Consider the following 17,568-nt stretch of genomic DNA (forward strand, 5'->3'; position numbering starts at 1 on the left):
GAAAATGAAGGTACAACATACCCAAACTTATGGGATACAATGAAAGCTGTGCTAAGAGGAAAACTCATAGCTCTAAGTACCTGCAGAAAGAAACAGGAAAGAGCATATGTCACCAGCTTGACAGCACACCTAAAAGCTCTAGAACAAAAAGAAGCAAATACACCCAGGAGGAGTAGAAGGCAGGAAATAATCAAACTCAGAGCTGAAATCAACCAAGTAGAAACAAAAAGGACCATAGAAAGAATCAACAGAACCAAAAGTTGGTTCTTTGAGAAAATCAACAAGATAGATAAACCCTTAGCCAGACTAACGAGAGGACACAAAGAGTGTGTCCAAATTAACAAAATCAGAAATGAAAAGGGAGACATAACTACAGATTCAGAGGAAATTCAAAAAATCATCAGATCTTACTATAAAGCCTATATTCAACAAAACTTGAAAATCTGCAGGAAATAGACAATTTCCTAGACAGATACCAGGTACCGAGGTTAAATCAGGAACAGATAAACCAGTTAAACAACCCCATAACTCCTAAGGAAATAGAAGCAGTCATTAAAGGTTTCCCAACCAAAAAGAGCCCAGGTCCAGACGGGTTTAGTGCAGAATTCTATCAGACCTTCATAGAAGACCTCATACCAATACTATCCAAACTATTCCACAAAATTGAAACAGATGGAGCACTACCGAATTCCTTCTATGAAGCCACAATTACTCTTATACCTAAACCGCACAAAGACCCAACAAAGAAAGAGAACTTCAGACCAATTTCCCTTATGAATATCGATGCAAAAATACTCAATAAAATTCTGGCAAACCAAATCCAAGAGCACATCAATCATCCACCATGATCAAGTAGGCTTCATCCCAGGCATGCAGGGATGGTTTAATATACGGAAAACCATCAATGTGATCCATTATATAAACAAACTGAAAGAACAAAACCACATGATCATTTCATTAGATGCTGAGAAAGCATTTGACAAAATTCAACACCCCTTCATGATAAAAGTCCTGGAAAGAATAGGAATTCAAGGCCCATACCTAAACATAGTAAAAGCCATATACAGCAAACCAGTTGCTAACATTAAACTAAATGGAGAGAAACTTGAAGCAATCCCACTAAAATCAGGGACTAGACAAGGCTGCCCACTCTCTCCCTACTTATTCAATATAGTTCTTGAAGTTCTAGCCAGAACAATCAGACAACAAAAGGAGGTCAAGGGGATACAGATCGGAAAAGAAGAAGTCAAAATATCACTTTTTGCAGATGATATGATGGTATATTTAAGTGATCCCAAAAGTTCCACCAGAGAATTACTAAAGGTGATAGACAACTTCAGCAAAGTGGCTGGGTATAAAATTAACTCAAATAAATCAGTAGCCTTCCTCTACACAAAAGAGAAACAAGCCGAGAAAGAAATTAGGGAAACGACACCCTTCATAATAGACCCAAATAATATAAAGTACCTCGGTGTGACTTTAACCAAGCAAGTAAAAGATCTGTACAATAAGAACTTCAAGACTCTGAAGAAAGAAATTGAAGAAGACCTCAGAAGATGGAAAGATCTCCCATGCTCATGGATCGGCAGGATCAATATAGTAAAAATGGCCATTTTACCAAAAGCGATCTACAGATTCAATGCAATCCCCATCAAAATACCAATCCATTTCTTCAAAGAGTTAGAACAATTTGCAAATTCATCTGGAATAACAAAAAACCCAGGATAGCTAAAAGTATCCTCAACAATAAAAGGACTTCAGGGGGAATCACTATCCCTGAACTCAAGCAGTATTACAGAGCAATAGTGATAAAAACTGCATAGTATTGGTACAGAGACAGACAGATAGACCAATGGAATAGAATTGAAGACCCAGAAATGAACCCACACACCTATGGTCACTTGATTTTTGACAAAGGGCCAAAACCATCCAATGGAAAAAAGATAGCATTTTCAGCAAATGGTGCTGGCTCAACTGGAGGTCAACATGTAGAAGAATGCAGATTGATCCATGCTTATCACCCTGTACAAAGCTTAAGTCCAAGTGGATCAAGGACCTCCACATCAAACCAGATACACTCAAACTAATAGAAGAAAAACTAGGGCAGCATCTCGAACACATGGGTACTGGAAAAAATTTCCTGAACAAAACACCAATGGCTTATGCTCTAAGATCAAGAATCGACAAATGGGATCTCATAAAACCGCAAAGCTTCTGTAAGGCAAAGGACACTGTGGTTAGGACAAAATGGCAACCAACAGATTGGGAAAAGATCTTTACGAATCCTACAACAGATAGAGGCCTTATATCCAAAATATACAAAGAACTCAAGAAGTTAGACCGCAGGGAGAAAAAATAACCCTATTAAAAAATGGGGTTCAGAGCTAAACAAAGAATTCACAGCTGAGGAATGCCGAATGGCTGAGAAACACCTAAAGAAATGTTCAACATCTTTAGTCATAAGGGAAATGCAAATCAAAACAACCCTGAGATTTCACCTCAGACCAGTGAGAACGGCTAAGATCAAAAACTCAGGGGACAGCAAATGCTGGCGAGGATGTGGAGAAAGAGGAACACTCCTCCATTGTTGGTGGGATTGCAGACTGGTACAACCATTCTGGAAATCAGTCTGGAGGTTCCTCAGAAAATTGGACATTGAACTGCCTGAGGATCCAGCTATACCTCTCTTGGGCATATACCCAAAAGATGCCCCATATAAAAAAGACACGTGCTCCACTATGTTCATAGCAGCCTTATTTATAGTAGCCAGAAGCTGGAAAGAACCCAGATGCCCTTCAACAGAGGAATGGATACAGAAAATGTGGTACATCTACACAATGGAATATTACTCAGCTATCAAAAACAATGACTTTATGAAATTCGTAGGCAAATGGTTGGAACTGGAAAATATCATCCTGAGTGAGGTAACCCAATCACAGAAAAACACACATGGTATGCACTCATTGATAAGTGGCTATTAGCCTAAATGCTTGAATTACCCTAGATGCCTAGAACAAATGAAACTCAAGATGGATGATCAAACTGTGAATGCTTCACTCCTTCTTTAAAAGGGGAACAAGAATACCCTTGGCAGGGAATAGAGAGGCAAAGATTAAAACAGACACAGAAGGAACACCCATTCAGAGCCTGCCCCACATGTGGCTCATACATATACAGCCACCCAATTAGACAAGATGGATGAAGCAAAGAAGTGCAGGCAGACAGGAACCGCATGTAGATCTCTCCTGAGAGACACAGCAAGAATACAACAAATACAGAGGCGAATGCGAGCAGCAAACCACTGAACTGAGAATAGGACCCCCGTTGAAGGAATCAGAGAAAGAACTGGAAGAGCTTGAAGGGGCTCGAGACCCCTATGAACAACAATGCCAGGCAACCAGAGCTTCCAGGGACTAAGCCACTACCTAAAGACTATACATGGACTGACCCTGGACTCTGACCTCATAGGTAGCATTGAATATCCTAGTAAGAGCACCAGTGGAAGGGGAAGCCCTGGGTCCTGGTAAGACTGAACGTGATTGTTGGGGGGAGGGCGGCAATGGGGTGAGGATGGGGAGGGGAACACCCACAAAGAAGGGGAGGGGGAGGGATTAGGGGGGTGTTGGTCTGTAAACCGGGAAAGGGAATAACACTCGAAATGTAAATAAGAAATACTCAAGTTAAAAAAAAAATCCACCTGAAAAAAAAAAAAGAATATGGAGAGATATCCTATGCTCATGGATTGGCAGAATTAACTGTAAAAATGACCATCCTACCAAAGGCAGTCTAGGGATCCAACACAGTTCCCACCAAAATCCCAACATAATTCTGCAAAGACAAGGGAAGCAATTCTCAAATTCATCTGGAGAAGCAAAAAACCCAGAATAGCGAAAACAATTCTTAACAATTAAAGAACTTCTGGGGTCACCATCCCTGATCTCAAGCTATTCCTCAGAGTAATAATGATAAAATAGACAGATCGATCAACAGAATAGAATTGAAGACATGGAAATAAAACCACACACTTATGGACACTTGATCTTTGACAAAGAAGCCAAAATTATACAATGGGAAAAAGAAAGCATCTTCAATAAATGATGCTGGTCTAACTGGATGTCTGTATGGAGAAAAATGAAAATAGACCCATAATTGTCACTTTGTACAGAGGTCAAGTCTAAGTGTATCAAGGACCTCAACATAAAACCAGATGCACTCAATCTAATAGAAGAGGAATTGGGAAAGAGTCTTGAATTCATTGGCACAGGGAGAAATTTTCTAAACAGAACTCCAAAGGTTTAGGTTCTAAGATCAAGTATTGATAAATGGGACCTCATGGACTTGGAAAGTTTCTTTAAGGCAAAGGACATAAACAATAGGACAAATCAGCAACCTACAGATTGAGAAAAAAATCTTCACTAACCTCATATACAATAGAGGGTTAATATCCAAAATATATAAAGAACTCCAGAAGCTAACCTTCAAAAAAACCAAACAACCTAATCAAAAAGTGGGATACAGAACTAAACAGAGAATTCACAACAGAGGAATCCTGAATGGCTGAGAAGCACTTAAAGAAATGTTCAAAGTCCTTCCTGATCAAGAAACTGCAAATCAAAATGATCCTGAGATTCCTCCTTACACCAATCAAAATGGCTAAGATCAAAAACTCAGGTGACAACACATGGCGTCAAGGATGTGGAGAAAGAAGAATACTCCTCCATTGCTGGTGGGATTGCAAACTGGTACAACCACTCTTGAAATCAACCTGGAGGTTCCTCAGATAATTGGAAATAGATTTACCTGAAGACCCAGCAATACCACTCTCGGGCATATACCCAAAGATGCCCCACCATACCACAGGACAACTGTTTCACTATGTTCATAGTGGCCTTATTTGTGATAGCCAGAAGCTGGAAACAACACAGATGTCCCACAACAGAATGTATTAAAAAATGTGGTTCATATATACAATGGAATTCTTTTCAGCTATTAAATGGACATCATGAGTTTTGCAGACAAATGGATGGAACTAGAAAATATCATCCTGAGTGAGGTAACTCAGACCCAAAAGGACATGCATGGCATGTGCTCACTAATAAGTGGATATTAGCAAAAAAAAAAAAAAAAAAAAAGGACAGAATACCCAGGATATAATCCAAAGAACTCAAAAAAGTTAACAAGCTGAAGGGCTCAACTGAGAATCCTTAATCCCACTTAGGGAGAGAGAAGAAAACAATCAAAGGAGGGGGAAGGGAGGGAGGCACCTGGGTGGGAAAGGAGAAAGGGATGGAAAGAAGGAAACATGATCAGGTATTGGGTCGGGGGAGGGAACAAGACTGAAGTCCTTAGGGCCAGGAGAAAGAATGGAAACAAGCAACCTTGAAAGGTAGGAGGTGGGGGGACCCTCTAGAATTTACCAGAGACCTGGGAGATGAGAGACTCTCAGGACTCAAAGGGAGGGACCTCAGATGAAACGCCTTACAGTGGGGAAAGGGAACTTGTAGAGCCCACCTTCAGCAGAAAGACAGGACATCAAGTGAGGGATGTGGTTACCATCCCACAGTCAAAAACTCTGACCCAGAATTGTTCCTTTCTGCAAGAATTGCAAGGGAGAAAAATGGAGAAGAGCCTGAGGAAAAGAAGGTTCAGAAACAGGCCCAAATTGGGATCCAGCTCAAGGGGAGGCCCTAAAGCCTGACACTATTACTAATGCTATGGCCTATGATGGCTGCCTTCTGAAAAATCCAACAAGCAACTGAAAGTCAGATGCAGATATTTACACCCAATCAATGGACAGAAGCTGCTGACCCCTGTGGTTGAATTAAAGAGAAGCTGGAAGCTGAGGAAGAGGGTGACCCTATAAGAAGACCAGCAGTCTCAACTAACCTGGGCCCCGAGATCTCTCAGACACTGAGCCACCAACCAGGCAGTATACACCAGCTGATATGAGGTCCCTAACATATAAACAGCAAAGAACTGTTGGGTTTGGACTCAGTCAGAGAAGCCTAACACTCAAGATACTGGAGAACTCAGGGAGTGGGAAGGTCTGGTGGGCTGGGGGTGGGGACATCCTTGTGGGGACAGGGGAGGAGGTATGAGATGTGGAACAGTCAGAGGGTAGACTGGGAGGGGATAAAGTCTGGACTGAAAACTGATTTAAAAAAGATTTACAGCTGCTGGTTCGTGCATGGTGTCTGCCTGCTTAGAGGACTGTACTGAAGCTACTGGTTTGTGTGTGATGTCTGCCTGCCTAGAGGACTGGTCCAGCTGCTAAGTTGTATTTGGTGCTTGCTATGGCACTGATCTGCTGAGAAAGAAAATGGAAGTCTCTTCCAAAGAACTACTGCTAACAGGTCCACTTTCCCTGTATCCTAGTAACTTTCCTCTTCCACTGCCTCTGCTGGGTGGTGGGCTAGAGGAGAGGTTGAATCCTTATTGAAAGTAGGTTGCAAAAAATTTATGCCTACGCTACATATAATTGTAATGGGAACTTTCCTCCTCTTTACAGAGGAGAGAACCAGCAAGAGAGGCTGGCAATGTCGAGACCACAGAACTGAGTCCAGTCTGTCGGCAGGGAACCTCATTTCATGTCAGGGATTATCTGCCTAGAGCTTTGTGGATATCAGGAAGCCTCTTCCATCCCTTGCTGGGGGTGGGTGGAAAGGGACTAAGGCAGGGCAGGAGTCTGCGATGCACAGGGAAGCCCCACAAGACTCTAAAGGTCCAAGATTTCATGTGTGTCCAGGCTGAGAAATTCTGGTCTAGTCTATGACTCAGGCAAATAGCATCTTTTATCTCACACTTTGATGATTCTTCTCAAGCTCATGGTTGTTTACATGGTTGTGACACTTTGCCTGATCTCTGTTTCACTTTCTACACTGTAAGCTTCGTGCTCACTTCTAAATTCTTAGAGCCAGGTTGAATGACAGGCAAATACCAACGGTGTGCTCACACTGAGACTGCACTCTCACATCTCTGAGCACATTTTAGAGAAATGTCTACTGGGAGAAATGTCTACAGAGAGATGGCTCGGAGGCTGAGAGTGTTTGCTGATCTTGAGGAGGACCTCAGCTTGGTTCCCAGCACCCACATGGTGGCTCACCACCATCTGTAACTCCAGTTGCAGGGGACCTGGCTCTCTCTTCTGGTCTCTGCGGCCACCAAGTGCATGCGCTGCACATAGATTTAAATGCAGGCAAAATTTTTGTAGGTACAAAATAGAAATAAATAAGCCTCTAAGGCAACGTGACACAGATCAGTAGGTGGAGTGAGTGGCATCTGTGTGTCACAGATTTGTGCTGTTCTTGAAGCATGTTATTGCATTTAGCTTAAGAAATTTGAGCAAGCAGAAGACCTGAAAGCCAGCATTCAAACTTCACATCCTGACTGCAGCTAATTCTTCATTGTCCTTGAAGTTAATCAAGCCTGTGGAAACAGCATCACCAAATTGACTAAACGAGACTCCCAATTAACTCAAACAGATGGCTGAAATTTTCCAGGTGACTTTCTGTATTAATTCAGCACGTTGGCTGGACCAGGCCCCAGGAGGCTTGGCAGGGATTGGCTGAGAAGGGAATGATGGAATAGAGGGATCTTCAGGAAAGATATGGAGCAATAACCTGAGCCATTTCATTTTAGTGGAAAAACATCAGGCAAACTGACTGGCCTTGCTCCACTTGCTCGGCCAGTGCACATGGAGGAGTCTGCCTGGTGAGGAGCCGCCGGAGACCTGTCCTAGGAAGTCACCCCAGTTCAGGTTTATGCAGTCTCAGCTGGGGGTACCTAATCCTGTCTGGCAAGGGGTAAGATCAGTCCAGGACACAAAGAGAAAGGAAGAAGCTATCCTTTTATAGAGAGTCCATTCTGGAGATCCTGCATCAATGGCTTCCTTTTGAATTTGTTCCTAATGCAATGCTATGCAACACCAACCTCATGCGGGGGTCGTCAGGTGGCATCATCTCCAGGTCGTGGGTGGGTCCATTCAAGCCGATGACGTGGAGGGAGATGCTGGGGTTTTCACTGCCAGCCTGCAAAGTGAGGGGTGAGGGGACAGAGCAGTGAGGGAGCAGCCTGGGACAAACGGCCTAGAGTCCACGGTGGCTTTACGATGTCTCTTCCTGAACATTCATATCTGGGTACCGTGGGGATTGATACTGAAGACTATAACCTCTGTGGAGGACAGATCGGTTGTGTGGCTATGTGTGGCTGTATGTGTGTATACGCAGGTGTGGATGTGACATCAGTGACATTATGTGTGTGCTTGCATGTGTTTGGAGGCCGGAGGACAACGCTGGGTGTCGTGCATCCACTTTCTTTTCTTGTGACAGCATCTCTCAGTAGCCTGGAGTTCACCAGGGCTGGCTTATCAGTAAGCCTCAGGAATTCTGTCTCAGCATTTCCAGTGTTAGGATTACAACAATAGCCTACCTCACCCAGAATTTTTTTATGTGGGGCTCAATCTCTAAGCCTCAATGCTGACATGGCAAGTATTTTACCAACTGAGCTCTCTCCAGACCTAAACCATGGAATTTTTAAAAGGCAGAGAGATATTTGGACCAGCTCTCCCTTCTTAGGAGTCTTGGCACCTTCCCGTCCCATTCAGTTCCCTGAATCTGCCAATGTCAGTGGGTACTTGGTCAGTCACATGAAAGGGAGGGAAACTGGAGAAGGGCAGGAGAGGCACAGCGCCATGAAGAGTGGAGTGTGCATAGGGGGTGTGGAGTGCTGATCTTCAGGGGCACAGCTCAGGTGGGACTCCATCAATAAGGAGCTGTAGACTTGACTAATTCGGGCAATTCTTTCAGTCCTGAGAACGAATTCTGGACTGAAAGAGGCTGGGAGAAATGTGAGGGCTGGTCTAGCTGATGTCCTCACTCCCTCTGTACATTTATGTTAGAGGGAATCTGCCCCACAGTAACAAGCAGGCTGGTGTCTGTGTGCCTCAGGGCTCTGACTGTGAGTGGGAGTGAAGAGGGCAGTAGCCAGAACTGTCAATCAGCGTTGGTGGGATTTCTATTAAAACATGGGAACCCAAGACCTGAGCAAGATAGCACTTTCCAATTTCTCACAGGTCCCAGAGCGTACTACCAAATGAAAGAATCTATTAGAGTTTAGTTTGTCAATGACATTTGTTTAGGATGTGTGTGTGTGTGTGTGTGTGTGTGTGTGTGTGTGTGAGAGAGAGAGAGAGAGAGAGAGAGAGAGAGAGAGTATATGATTGGTGTTTATATGTATGGCTAGTGTGTGTGTGTATTGTATATGTTAGGGGATAGAGAGGGGCTAGGTGGATGTGGACTTAGTCTCATACACTATAGTTAACTGAGTCCAGCTAGAGGACACAAGCTCCCAGACCCAACGGTGACTATGGACAGCATAGCATCACCAAGGCCCAGGGACAGGGGACAGAGGGAGGTCCTTCCAACCTCCTGAAGCTGCATATGCTGTAAGGAGTCAGAACTGCTGGATTTGTGTCACTTCAACCAAGACAGGACTTTAACATGAAGTAATGAGCGTTTACGGTGCCGCTGGCAAAGGCGTCTGACAATACTTGGAACCAGGGGGTGAAAGAGCTCATGAGTGATTTGGGTTTGACTGAGCCTGCCCTTCGCCTACCTTAGGATAGTGGTAGGGCTTCACAGTGGGGTAGACAGAGCCCGTGTAGGTTGGCAGCTCCATAAGTGGAACTCGGGAATCATTGATGGTGGCATAGGCGAGCCTTGTACCATCTGGCGACCACCAATGTGCGATGTGGCTCTTCAGAATCTCCTCTGTGGGAAAACAAATTAGAGAAAGGTGAGCAGAGCTGATGCTGGGGAGATGGGCTGCAGGGGCTGCAGAGAGCTACAGGGGCTGCAGGGGGCTTCAGGGAGCTGCAGGGGCTGCAGAGAGCTACAGGGGGCTGCAGGGGCTGCAGGGAGTTACAGGGGCTGCAAAGGGCTATGGGGGACTCCAGGGAGTCCAGGGGGTTGCGGGGCTGCAGGAGCTGCAGGGGTGAGTGCAGAGACCTGGGATCTGTGTGTCTGCTGTTGCCTCTAAGCTGCTGTTCGGCTCAGCTCCTGCCATTGGGCTCAGAAGTGTCTGATTCCCACAATGAAACCAGACACAGTAAACCAAAGCTCAGCCAAACACACACTGATTGTGCAAAATTGGCTTTTGTACAGGTTTGATCCCTGGACCTAAGGAGTACTTTGTATTTTCTTCTTTTTTTTTTTTTTGGAGCTGGGGGCTGAACCCAGGGCCTTGCGCTTCCTAGGCAAGTGCTCTACCACTGAGCTAAAACCCCAACCCCCTGTATTTTCTTCTTAACTGCACAATCATTGGATTTTAATTCTCTCATTCATTTCCTATCTTTTCTTTGAAAATGTCTGATACATATCACAATGCCCTTTCTCTGCTCATGGGTACTTTTGAGTTGGACTGTTATACAGCTGTAGCTTAGTGTGTGTGTGTGTGTGTGTGTGTGTGTGTGTGTGTGTGTGTGTGCATGCAGGGGGGAACCTCACATGTCCTTCTTCAGATGCTGTTCACCTTGCTTTGCGAGACAGGGCCTCTCTTTGGCCTGGAGGTCACCAAGTAGGCCAGGCTAGCTGGTCAGCCAACCCCAGGGATCTTCCTATCCCCATCCCCTGGAAGTGTGAGAATGTATAAGCATACTTGGCTCTTTAGTTTTACTTTGTTTTGAGACAGCATCTCACTATATAGCCCTGACTGTCCTGAACTCTATGTAGACCAGGCTGGCCTCCAGCTCAGGAAGATCCACCCGCCTCTGCCCAGAATGCCGGGTCTAAGGTGTGCACTACCATGCTCAGATATCCTGGCATTTTTTAACACGTGTATTGTGCATATTGAACTCGGGTTATTTTTACTGACTGACCTATCTCCTTAGCCAGGTAGACTGTCTTCTTGATGTGATTTTACAAAAAACACCAGAGAAAACTAGTTCACACAGTGGGCATGCTCATCAAGACAGGCCAGAGGAGAGAGGAAGCTGTGTGGAGGCTCAGGCTTAGACAACAGGTAAGTAGGGAACCTGTGTAGCCAGCTGCATGTACGCCTCTACCACAGAGGAGGAAGGAGGATGTGTCCACAGGCCTACACGTGTGCCTCAGCCGTAAACCATCTGTTTCTCTGTGTGGCTATGAAGCAAAGAGGACCAGTCCTAGAGCAAGTCCCTGCAGATGGTCTCTGGAAAACTCAGCCACCTTCTAAACACAATGCACTGCAGGGCTAGAATGGAAGGGATCTGTTGACAATCACCTATGGTGGCCTCGCAGGGCAGAGCTGGGGCAGAAGGAGGAGGGCCAGTGTCTGGGGAGACAGCAGGGGTGCCTCAGCTGGTTTGTGCCCCAGGACATCCATTAAGAGCCAGCCCAGGTAAACCTAGTAGAAAGGTGGCTGGCCACTACAGAGACAGTCAATAAAGGGACAGGCACAGTCACAGCAAAGCCCTAGAGAGATGACAACTCTGCCCTTCCTGCTGAACCCAGAGTGACTTCTCTGTCTCTGGGATGACAAGGTGCCAGCTTTGTGCAAACCAGACCACCCTCCCCTTCCTACTTCTCTCCCACCCCCACCACATCTTCACTGCACACATTTCATGTCTAGACTGGCTCTCAGCCTGGTAGGAAACACTCTGCTTTAGCCTGAGTAGCACAGCCAAGGAAGGTCATACCCAGACAAAGAGGATAGTGTCACACTGTCAATTCCATCGCCAAGTGCCAGGGAGCAGTGAACTCAAGCTCAGAGACTGTGAATGCAGGAGGGCAAATCCCCACACTTCTGCTGAACTATAGGCAACAGACGTACGCTGGGGAAGGGACAGTCATTTCTTTCACTTGTCAGTTGTGTACCAAATAGAGGCCAGTCAGGATGGAGTGGGTTCATGTAAGTTACTGTACTCAGCACACACAGCAAGACTGGGGCATCTAGAAAGATATTCTAGGGATGGAGAGATTGCTCAGGAGAGATTACAAGAGGTAGGAGACCTGGGTCCTGTCCCCAGAAAAAAATAATTAAATGAGTCAGGGTTAGTGGCACACACTTATATTCCCAGGGCTGGGGAGCTGGAGATCTCTGGGGCTCACTGGCCAGCTGGCCAGTTAAGCCTACTTGGTGATAAGGGGTCTCATCTTGGAAAGAAGGTGGGACACCTAAAGAACAACACTAGAGGTTCTCTCTGGCTTCCGAATATCACACACACACACACACACACACACACACACACACACACACACACACACCTGTGCAATTGCACACAAAGAATACACACAGAGGTGGGGCTTTCCTGACACTCCACAATGCAGACTCTACAACCCCAGGACTGCAGAGTTTACCATCCCCTACCCTCGTGGGTCCTTTGCACACTATTCTATGGTGTGGTTTTTCTGTTCGTTTTGTTTTGTTTTCTTCATTTTTCTGTGTTCTGGTTGCTCATGAAGGAAACAACTCAGTATAAGAAACTAAGAGGTAAATATGGGTCAGATGAAACTCTAACAGCTTAGCATCTTATGAATGCCCCTGTTCTTCAAACACTTCCTTCAGCACAGCACTCCTTTCCTAATGAGGCATCGGTGTAATTGGTATGAGCCAGATGTACTTCAAAAATAGAGATCTGCAGATAGGGGGAGACAATTCACTCCATGAGCCCTTTACTTGGAACAAACAAGCAGCTCACTTTTCTGAGCAAGTAGAATAATAATGAGGAAACAGGAAGGCCTGTTTTCACCTCATTTGGGGGAGCAATTTCAGTACACACACACACACACACACACACACACATATACACACACATAATACACATACACATGCACACACACAGACATACATGCATACACAGACACATGCACACACATACAACATACAGATGCACACACAAAGACAGACATACACACATACACATATACATGCACACGGACACACATGCACAGACATATACATAAATGCACATAACATGCACACACATATACATGCACACACAGACATACATGAGGAAACAGACATTCTCACATAGACATGTGCACACATGTGCACACACACAGGTACACATACCTGAAGATACAAACATAGATACATACACATGCACACACAAGCACACACATGTACACACAGAGAGACACATGCGTATACAGACATACACATAAGCATGCACACACATACACATGCACACACATATGCACACACACAGACACACATGAGCACACACATGCACACACACTGATCCATCTGATGAGACTGGCTCGTTGACGGCCTTCTCATTGAGATGCAGGAGGAGAATTCATGCAGTTCAGCTCATGGGGGCACAGGCTGGTTTCTCTGTTGCTGATGAAATCGTCTGCCAGGTTGTTCATTTCTACCTTAAGGGTTTGTCTAGCTGGCTCAGGTGATCAAGGTCAATGTCATACCCATTGCCTGGAGACCTCCATTCTCATGCCACTGTATGTGACAAGTGTTCAGTAGTATGCCTATATGTGAGACACTGTGTGTGAGAGCACAGATATAAACTATGACTCATGATGACTTGAGGGTGGAGAGAACCATGTCCTGGTTCCTGCAGAAGGCCCACAGGCAGCTGTGGTGCTTGTTCTGGGTCCGATCGCTGGCAGAGGAAGAAAGGAATTGTGACTGTGATAAGAATGAACCTGGGGCATCTCAGGCTGAGGTGACAAGTTGGACACTAACAGGAAACTATATATGATCTCACTCACATGTGGGACCCACAGAAGGTATAGTAATGGACACAGACAGACAGAAGGCAGTGAATCTTTTTTTTTTTAAACTGTGGTTAACTTGACCTAAGTGACACTTATCTGGGAAGAGAAACCTCAGTTGAGAAAATCCCTACATCAGTCACCTGTAGGCAAGTGTGTAGAGCATTTTCCTGATTAATGATCTAAGTGGAAGGGTCTAACTCATTGTAGGTGGTGTCATCCTTGGGCAGGTGGTTTGGGATGCACAAAAAAGCAGGCTGAGCAAGTTATGGGGAACAAATCAGCAGTCAGAGTCCCTTCCTGGCCTGTGGTTCAGCCCTGCCTCCAGATTCCTGTCCCAAGTTCCTGCCCTGACTTCCCTTCATGAAGGCTTAGAAACTGTAAGGTGAAATAAACCTTTCCCCCCAAAGTGGCTCTGGTCATATTTTTTTAAAATCATAGCAATAGAAACCTAGCTAGAAGGAGTGGGTAGGGTGAGGTGTAGGACACGTGACTCAGAGGGCTGAGTCAGCACATAAAGAGTCAGTAATGTGTCATTCATGTGAGAACTGCCGAGAGGAGATATGAGGTGTTCTCCCCACGGGACACACATGATATGAGGTGTTCTCCCCACGGGACACACATGATGTCATACAGTTACTAATTACATTCATTAGGAGAGCTACAGTATCATCATATACACATAGAGTTTTTAACCTGTAAATAATTTAAAAAAAAGCACAAAATAAACCATGACTATATGGAGACAAACATGCTAGCTGATCCAGTGAGCACTGGCATTGGGTCTGGGTTATACAAGCTTGGCATCATACATGAAGTATGCATGCCAATTTGGGGAAAACTTCTTAAATAGGGAAATAATAGGGTTCCCCCAGAGCAGCATCAAAAGGTTGCAGTTCTAACCCTCCCCGAGTGTGACCTCACTTGGAAACAGGGTCAATGCACAGTGGTCGTTAGACGTAAACTTGGTTGAGACTTTGCCAGAGGCAGTGGACCCTAATCCAATACGGCTGGTGTCCTGAGGAGTGGAGAGGTGGCAGGCATAGGAAGAACACACCGAGACAGCAGATGTTGGTGTATTGTGCCTGAAGCCTGAGTTAACGTTATTGATCAAAACCAGAGCATTCCATCTGCACAAGGCTCTGAGCCATGTGGTAGAGATGGTTTAGAAGTTAATTACGAACTTCGAATTATTGCGAGCTGGCAATATCAAATGATACAGAAGTGATAGGATTAGACCACAGTGGACTCGGGAGGAAAACACGGATGCAAATGAAATCAGGAAGGCAGCGTGGAGGAACCTGGAAATTCACGCCTCCCCCCTTTCTAGACAGAGAATCAATGAATCTTAGTTACATGGGGGTGGGGGAACCTTAGTTACAGGTTAGGTATGGAAAATTCTGAGTCCAGACCCTGCACAAGGGACGGCAAGTGACAGTCATTGCCTCTCTTTTCTGCTGGCTGGAGTGAAGGCAAAGTGTAACACTGTGATTTGGCCCTCAGATGCCCATCAGATGGGAAACGTCCGGGGATCGGTCTTCCCATTGGAGAGAAGCCTCCAGCAAGTGTTCTTCAGAACTGGACAGCTGCTGTGATTCCCAAATGTAAGACAAGGCTGCCTGCCAGCACCACATCAAGTTCCACAAGGGATCTGACCCAGGTAGCGTGTGCTCTCTGGCCAGCTCTGTGACAAGGGTTCTCGCCACTAAGTGACACAGAAAGTCAATTGCACAGCCCTGGTGGACAGCTGTTTGGGGACAGTGGCCAGTTCAGATGGGAGGGACTAATACCAGGACCCAAACTCTATGGACTGTGACGTGGGACTTGGGGGTCCTCTTGGTGGCTGGGTTCAGGGGTCCCTGACCTACAGACCCATGGTTCAGGCTCAGCTGGAGAGAAGTCTGGGTTGTTTAGAGTAGCACAGATGGAAAGGAAAACGGGAAATCTTGGGAACTTTGCTAGAAAACAGTCTTAACTAGTGTCCCATAGGGACCCTTAATATGTCCCACAGGTGGGCTGTCGAGGCTCCATGGGTCTCATTTTCTGAGGCAAGGTAAAGTGGGGCTGGGAGGTTAAGGTTTGTCTCTGTTTCACTAAGAACAGAGGAAATACATTTGCTCCTAAACCTGCTTGCCCATGAACACTCTGAGTCAGTGGGCTGGGGGCAGGGAAGATAGACCCACACACTGACTGCCTGGGCTGCCCTGTTTGTTAGTGCTTTCTTTAGCTCTTCATTCTTTATTTGTTTTTAGTGGGTAGAATCTCCTGAAGCTATAGCCCTTAGGCCTTCTTTAGATGGGCCTCTCACTCAACAAATAACAGAGTCTCGTGCATATATTACTTCCTCGTTGACTCATATAGCTTCCATATACTACTTCCTCGTTGACTCATATCGCTTCCACTCATTCATTCCTTCATTCATGTGGCGTTCATCCACTCACTTAATAACTCCCTAACACAGCAGACTGAGAACGCACACTATGAAGAGACATGGCGAACAATGTGAGAGTCAGGCAGGAGGTAGAGGCAGGAGGATCAGGAGCTCAAGTGCATACTGGGAGACATAGTGAGTTGATGACCAGAGATATTATCTTGAAGTCCTACAGTCAGGGTATAAGAACAGTGTTTGCCTACTGATTCTGGCTGCTCCCTGAGAAACAAGAGTGTTGGTTTTAGTTCAAGGTCATATGTGACATGGAGTTCCCCAACTGGAGCTTAGAAGCAGGAAGCTGGGGGCCTGCTTGAATCTGGAACTGAAGGAAACTCAGGGCAGGAAGGGAGGAGAGGCAAGGCAGCTTTTGACCTCTGGTGGCAGTTGTTGGCCGAAGGCCATCTTGTCACCACTCTGTGCTGGGTGAGAGGGACACATTGCTTCATGAGGAGGTTGTGTGCCTGCTTGAGTCATGCAGCAAAAAGCAGCATCGTGCTTCTTTCTCATCCTCACCGCCACAGTGTGCTGAGAGTGGATGTGAAGGAGCCATCAGAGCACGAGAGGAGGAGATAATCAAGTAATAATCAAACGCGAAGAGAGGAGCTATGAGAGGAATGGATGTGCCACGTGGGCCTGTGGCTCTGCTGGAGAGGGAGCAGTGCGCCCTGACCATAAAATCAGAAAAAGGAAACTGTCAAAAGCTCCTGCTACTGAGGGTGAGATGGGCAAGATTCTCACTGATTTCACCAGGGCCACAGCTGACTTCCATAGCTCATCCTTTAAGAATATTATTTATTACATTACTTAAATATATTTGAATGCATATTCTGCATGAATTTGTGTGTGGGGGGGCATGTAATAGTGAGTGAACGGAAGCCAGAGGGCAACTCTAAGAGTCGGTCCTCTCCTTTCATTACGTGAGTCCCAGGGATTGAACTCAGATCATCGGGCTTGGTAGAAGGTGCCTTCACCTGTCAAGCCGTTTGGTTCTATCCCTGCTTGTTTTTATGCCACGGATTCAGGTGGATCTCTGCAACAGCACAATCCAAGCAAGCCACTGCACCTCAGTGCTTACCACAGTACAGTCCAACAGCAGCTGCAGCAGCTCCTTAGCAGGGTGCAGTGCAAGCAGGGAGGCAGGACTGACCCAAGGTAGAGACTCTTCCTAAGGGCAGGATACTTCCGTCCAACATCCCAGCCTCCAAACCTTCACACATTTTGCCCTTTCCCTAATCTCAGGTAGAAATCCAATTCTGGACATTTTTGTTTTTCTTTCTTATCGAGATTTATAGGTTAAACACATGATGTGTGTGTGTGTGCGTGCGTGCGTGTGTGTGTGTGTGTGTGTGTGTGTGCGTGCATGTGTGTGTAGCTCTTTAACTGAATTCCCATAAGACACAGCCGCACTGAGCTCCTGGTAAATGTTGCTGG

The 17,568-nt window shown here is 45.7% G+C and overlaps 1 protein-coding gene across 7 annotated transcripts in view; it reads right to left on the reverse strand.

The window, feature by feature from the left end:
• The window catches only part of Dpp6 (dipeptidyl peptidase like 6), a 919,475-nt gene that overhangs the window by 94,953 nt on the left and 806,954 nt on the right, over positions 1-17,568 (reverse strand). For all 7 annotated transcript variants that reach the window (XM_017592501.3, XM_017592503.3, XM_017592504.3 and 4 more), the window contains exons 9-10: positions 9,613-9,767; positions 7,930-8,027 (exon numbers count right to left, since the gene is read on the reverse strand). In XM_017592501.3, the coding sequence (XP_017447990.1) occupies positions 7,930-8,027; positions 9,613-9,767 (253 nt within the window). The remainder of the gene's footprint in view (positions 1-7,929; positions 8,028-9,612; positions 9,768-17,568) is intronic.

This window comes from Rattus norvegicus, chromosome 4, assembly GCF_036323735.1.
Source record: "Rattus norvegicus strain BN/NHsdMcwi chromosome 4, GRCr8, whole genome shotgun sequence".
NCBI classification, from domain to species: domain Eukaryota; kingdom Metazoa; phylum Chordata; class Mammalia; order Rodentia; family Muridae; genus Rattus; species Rattus norvegicus.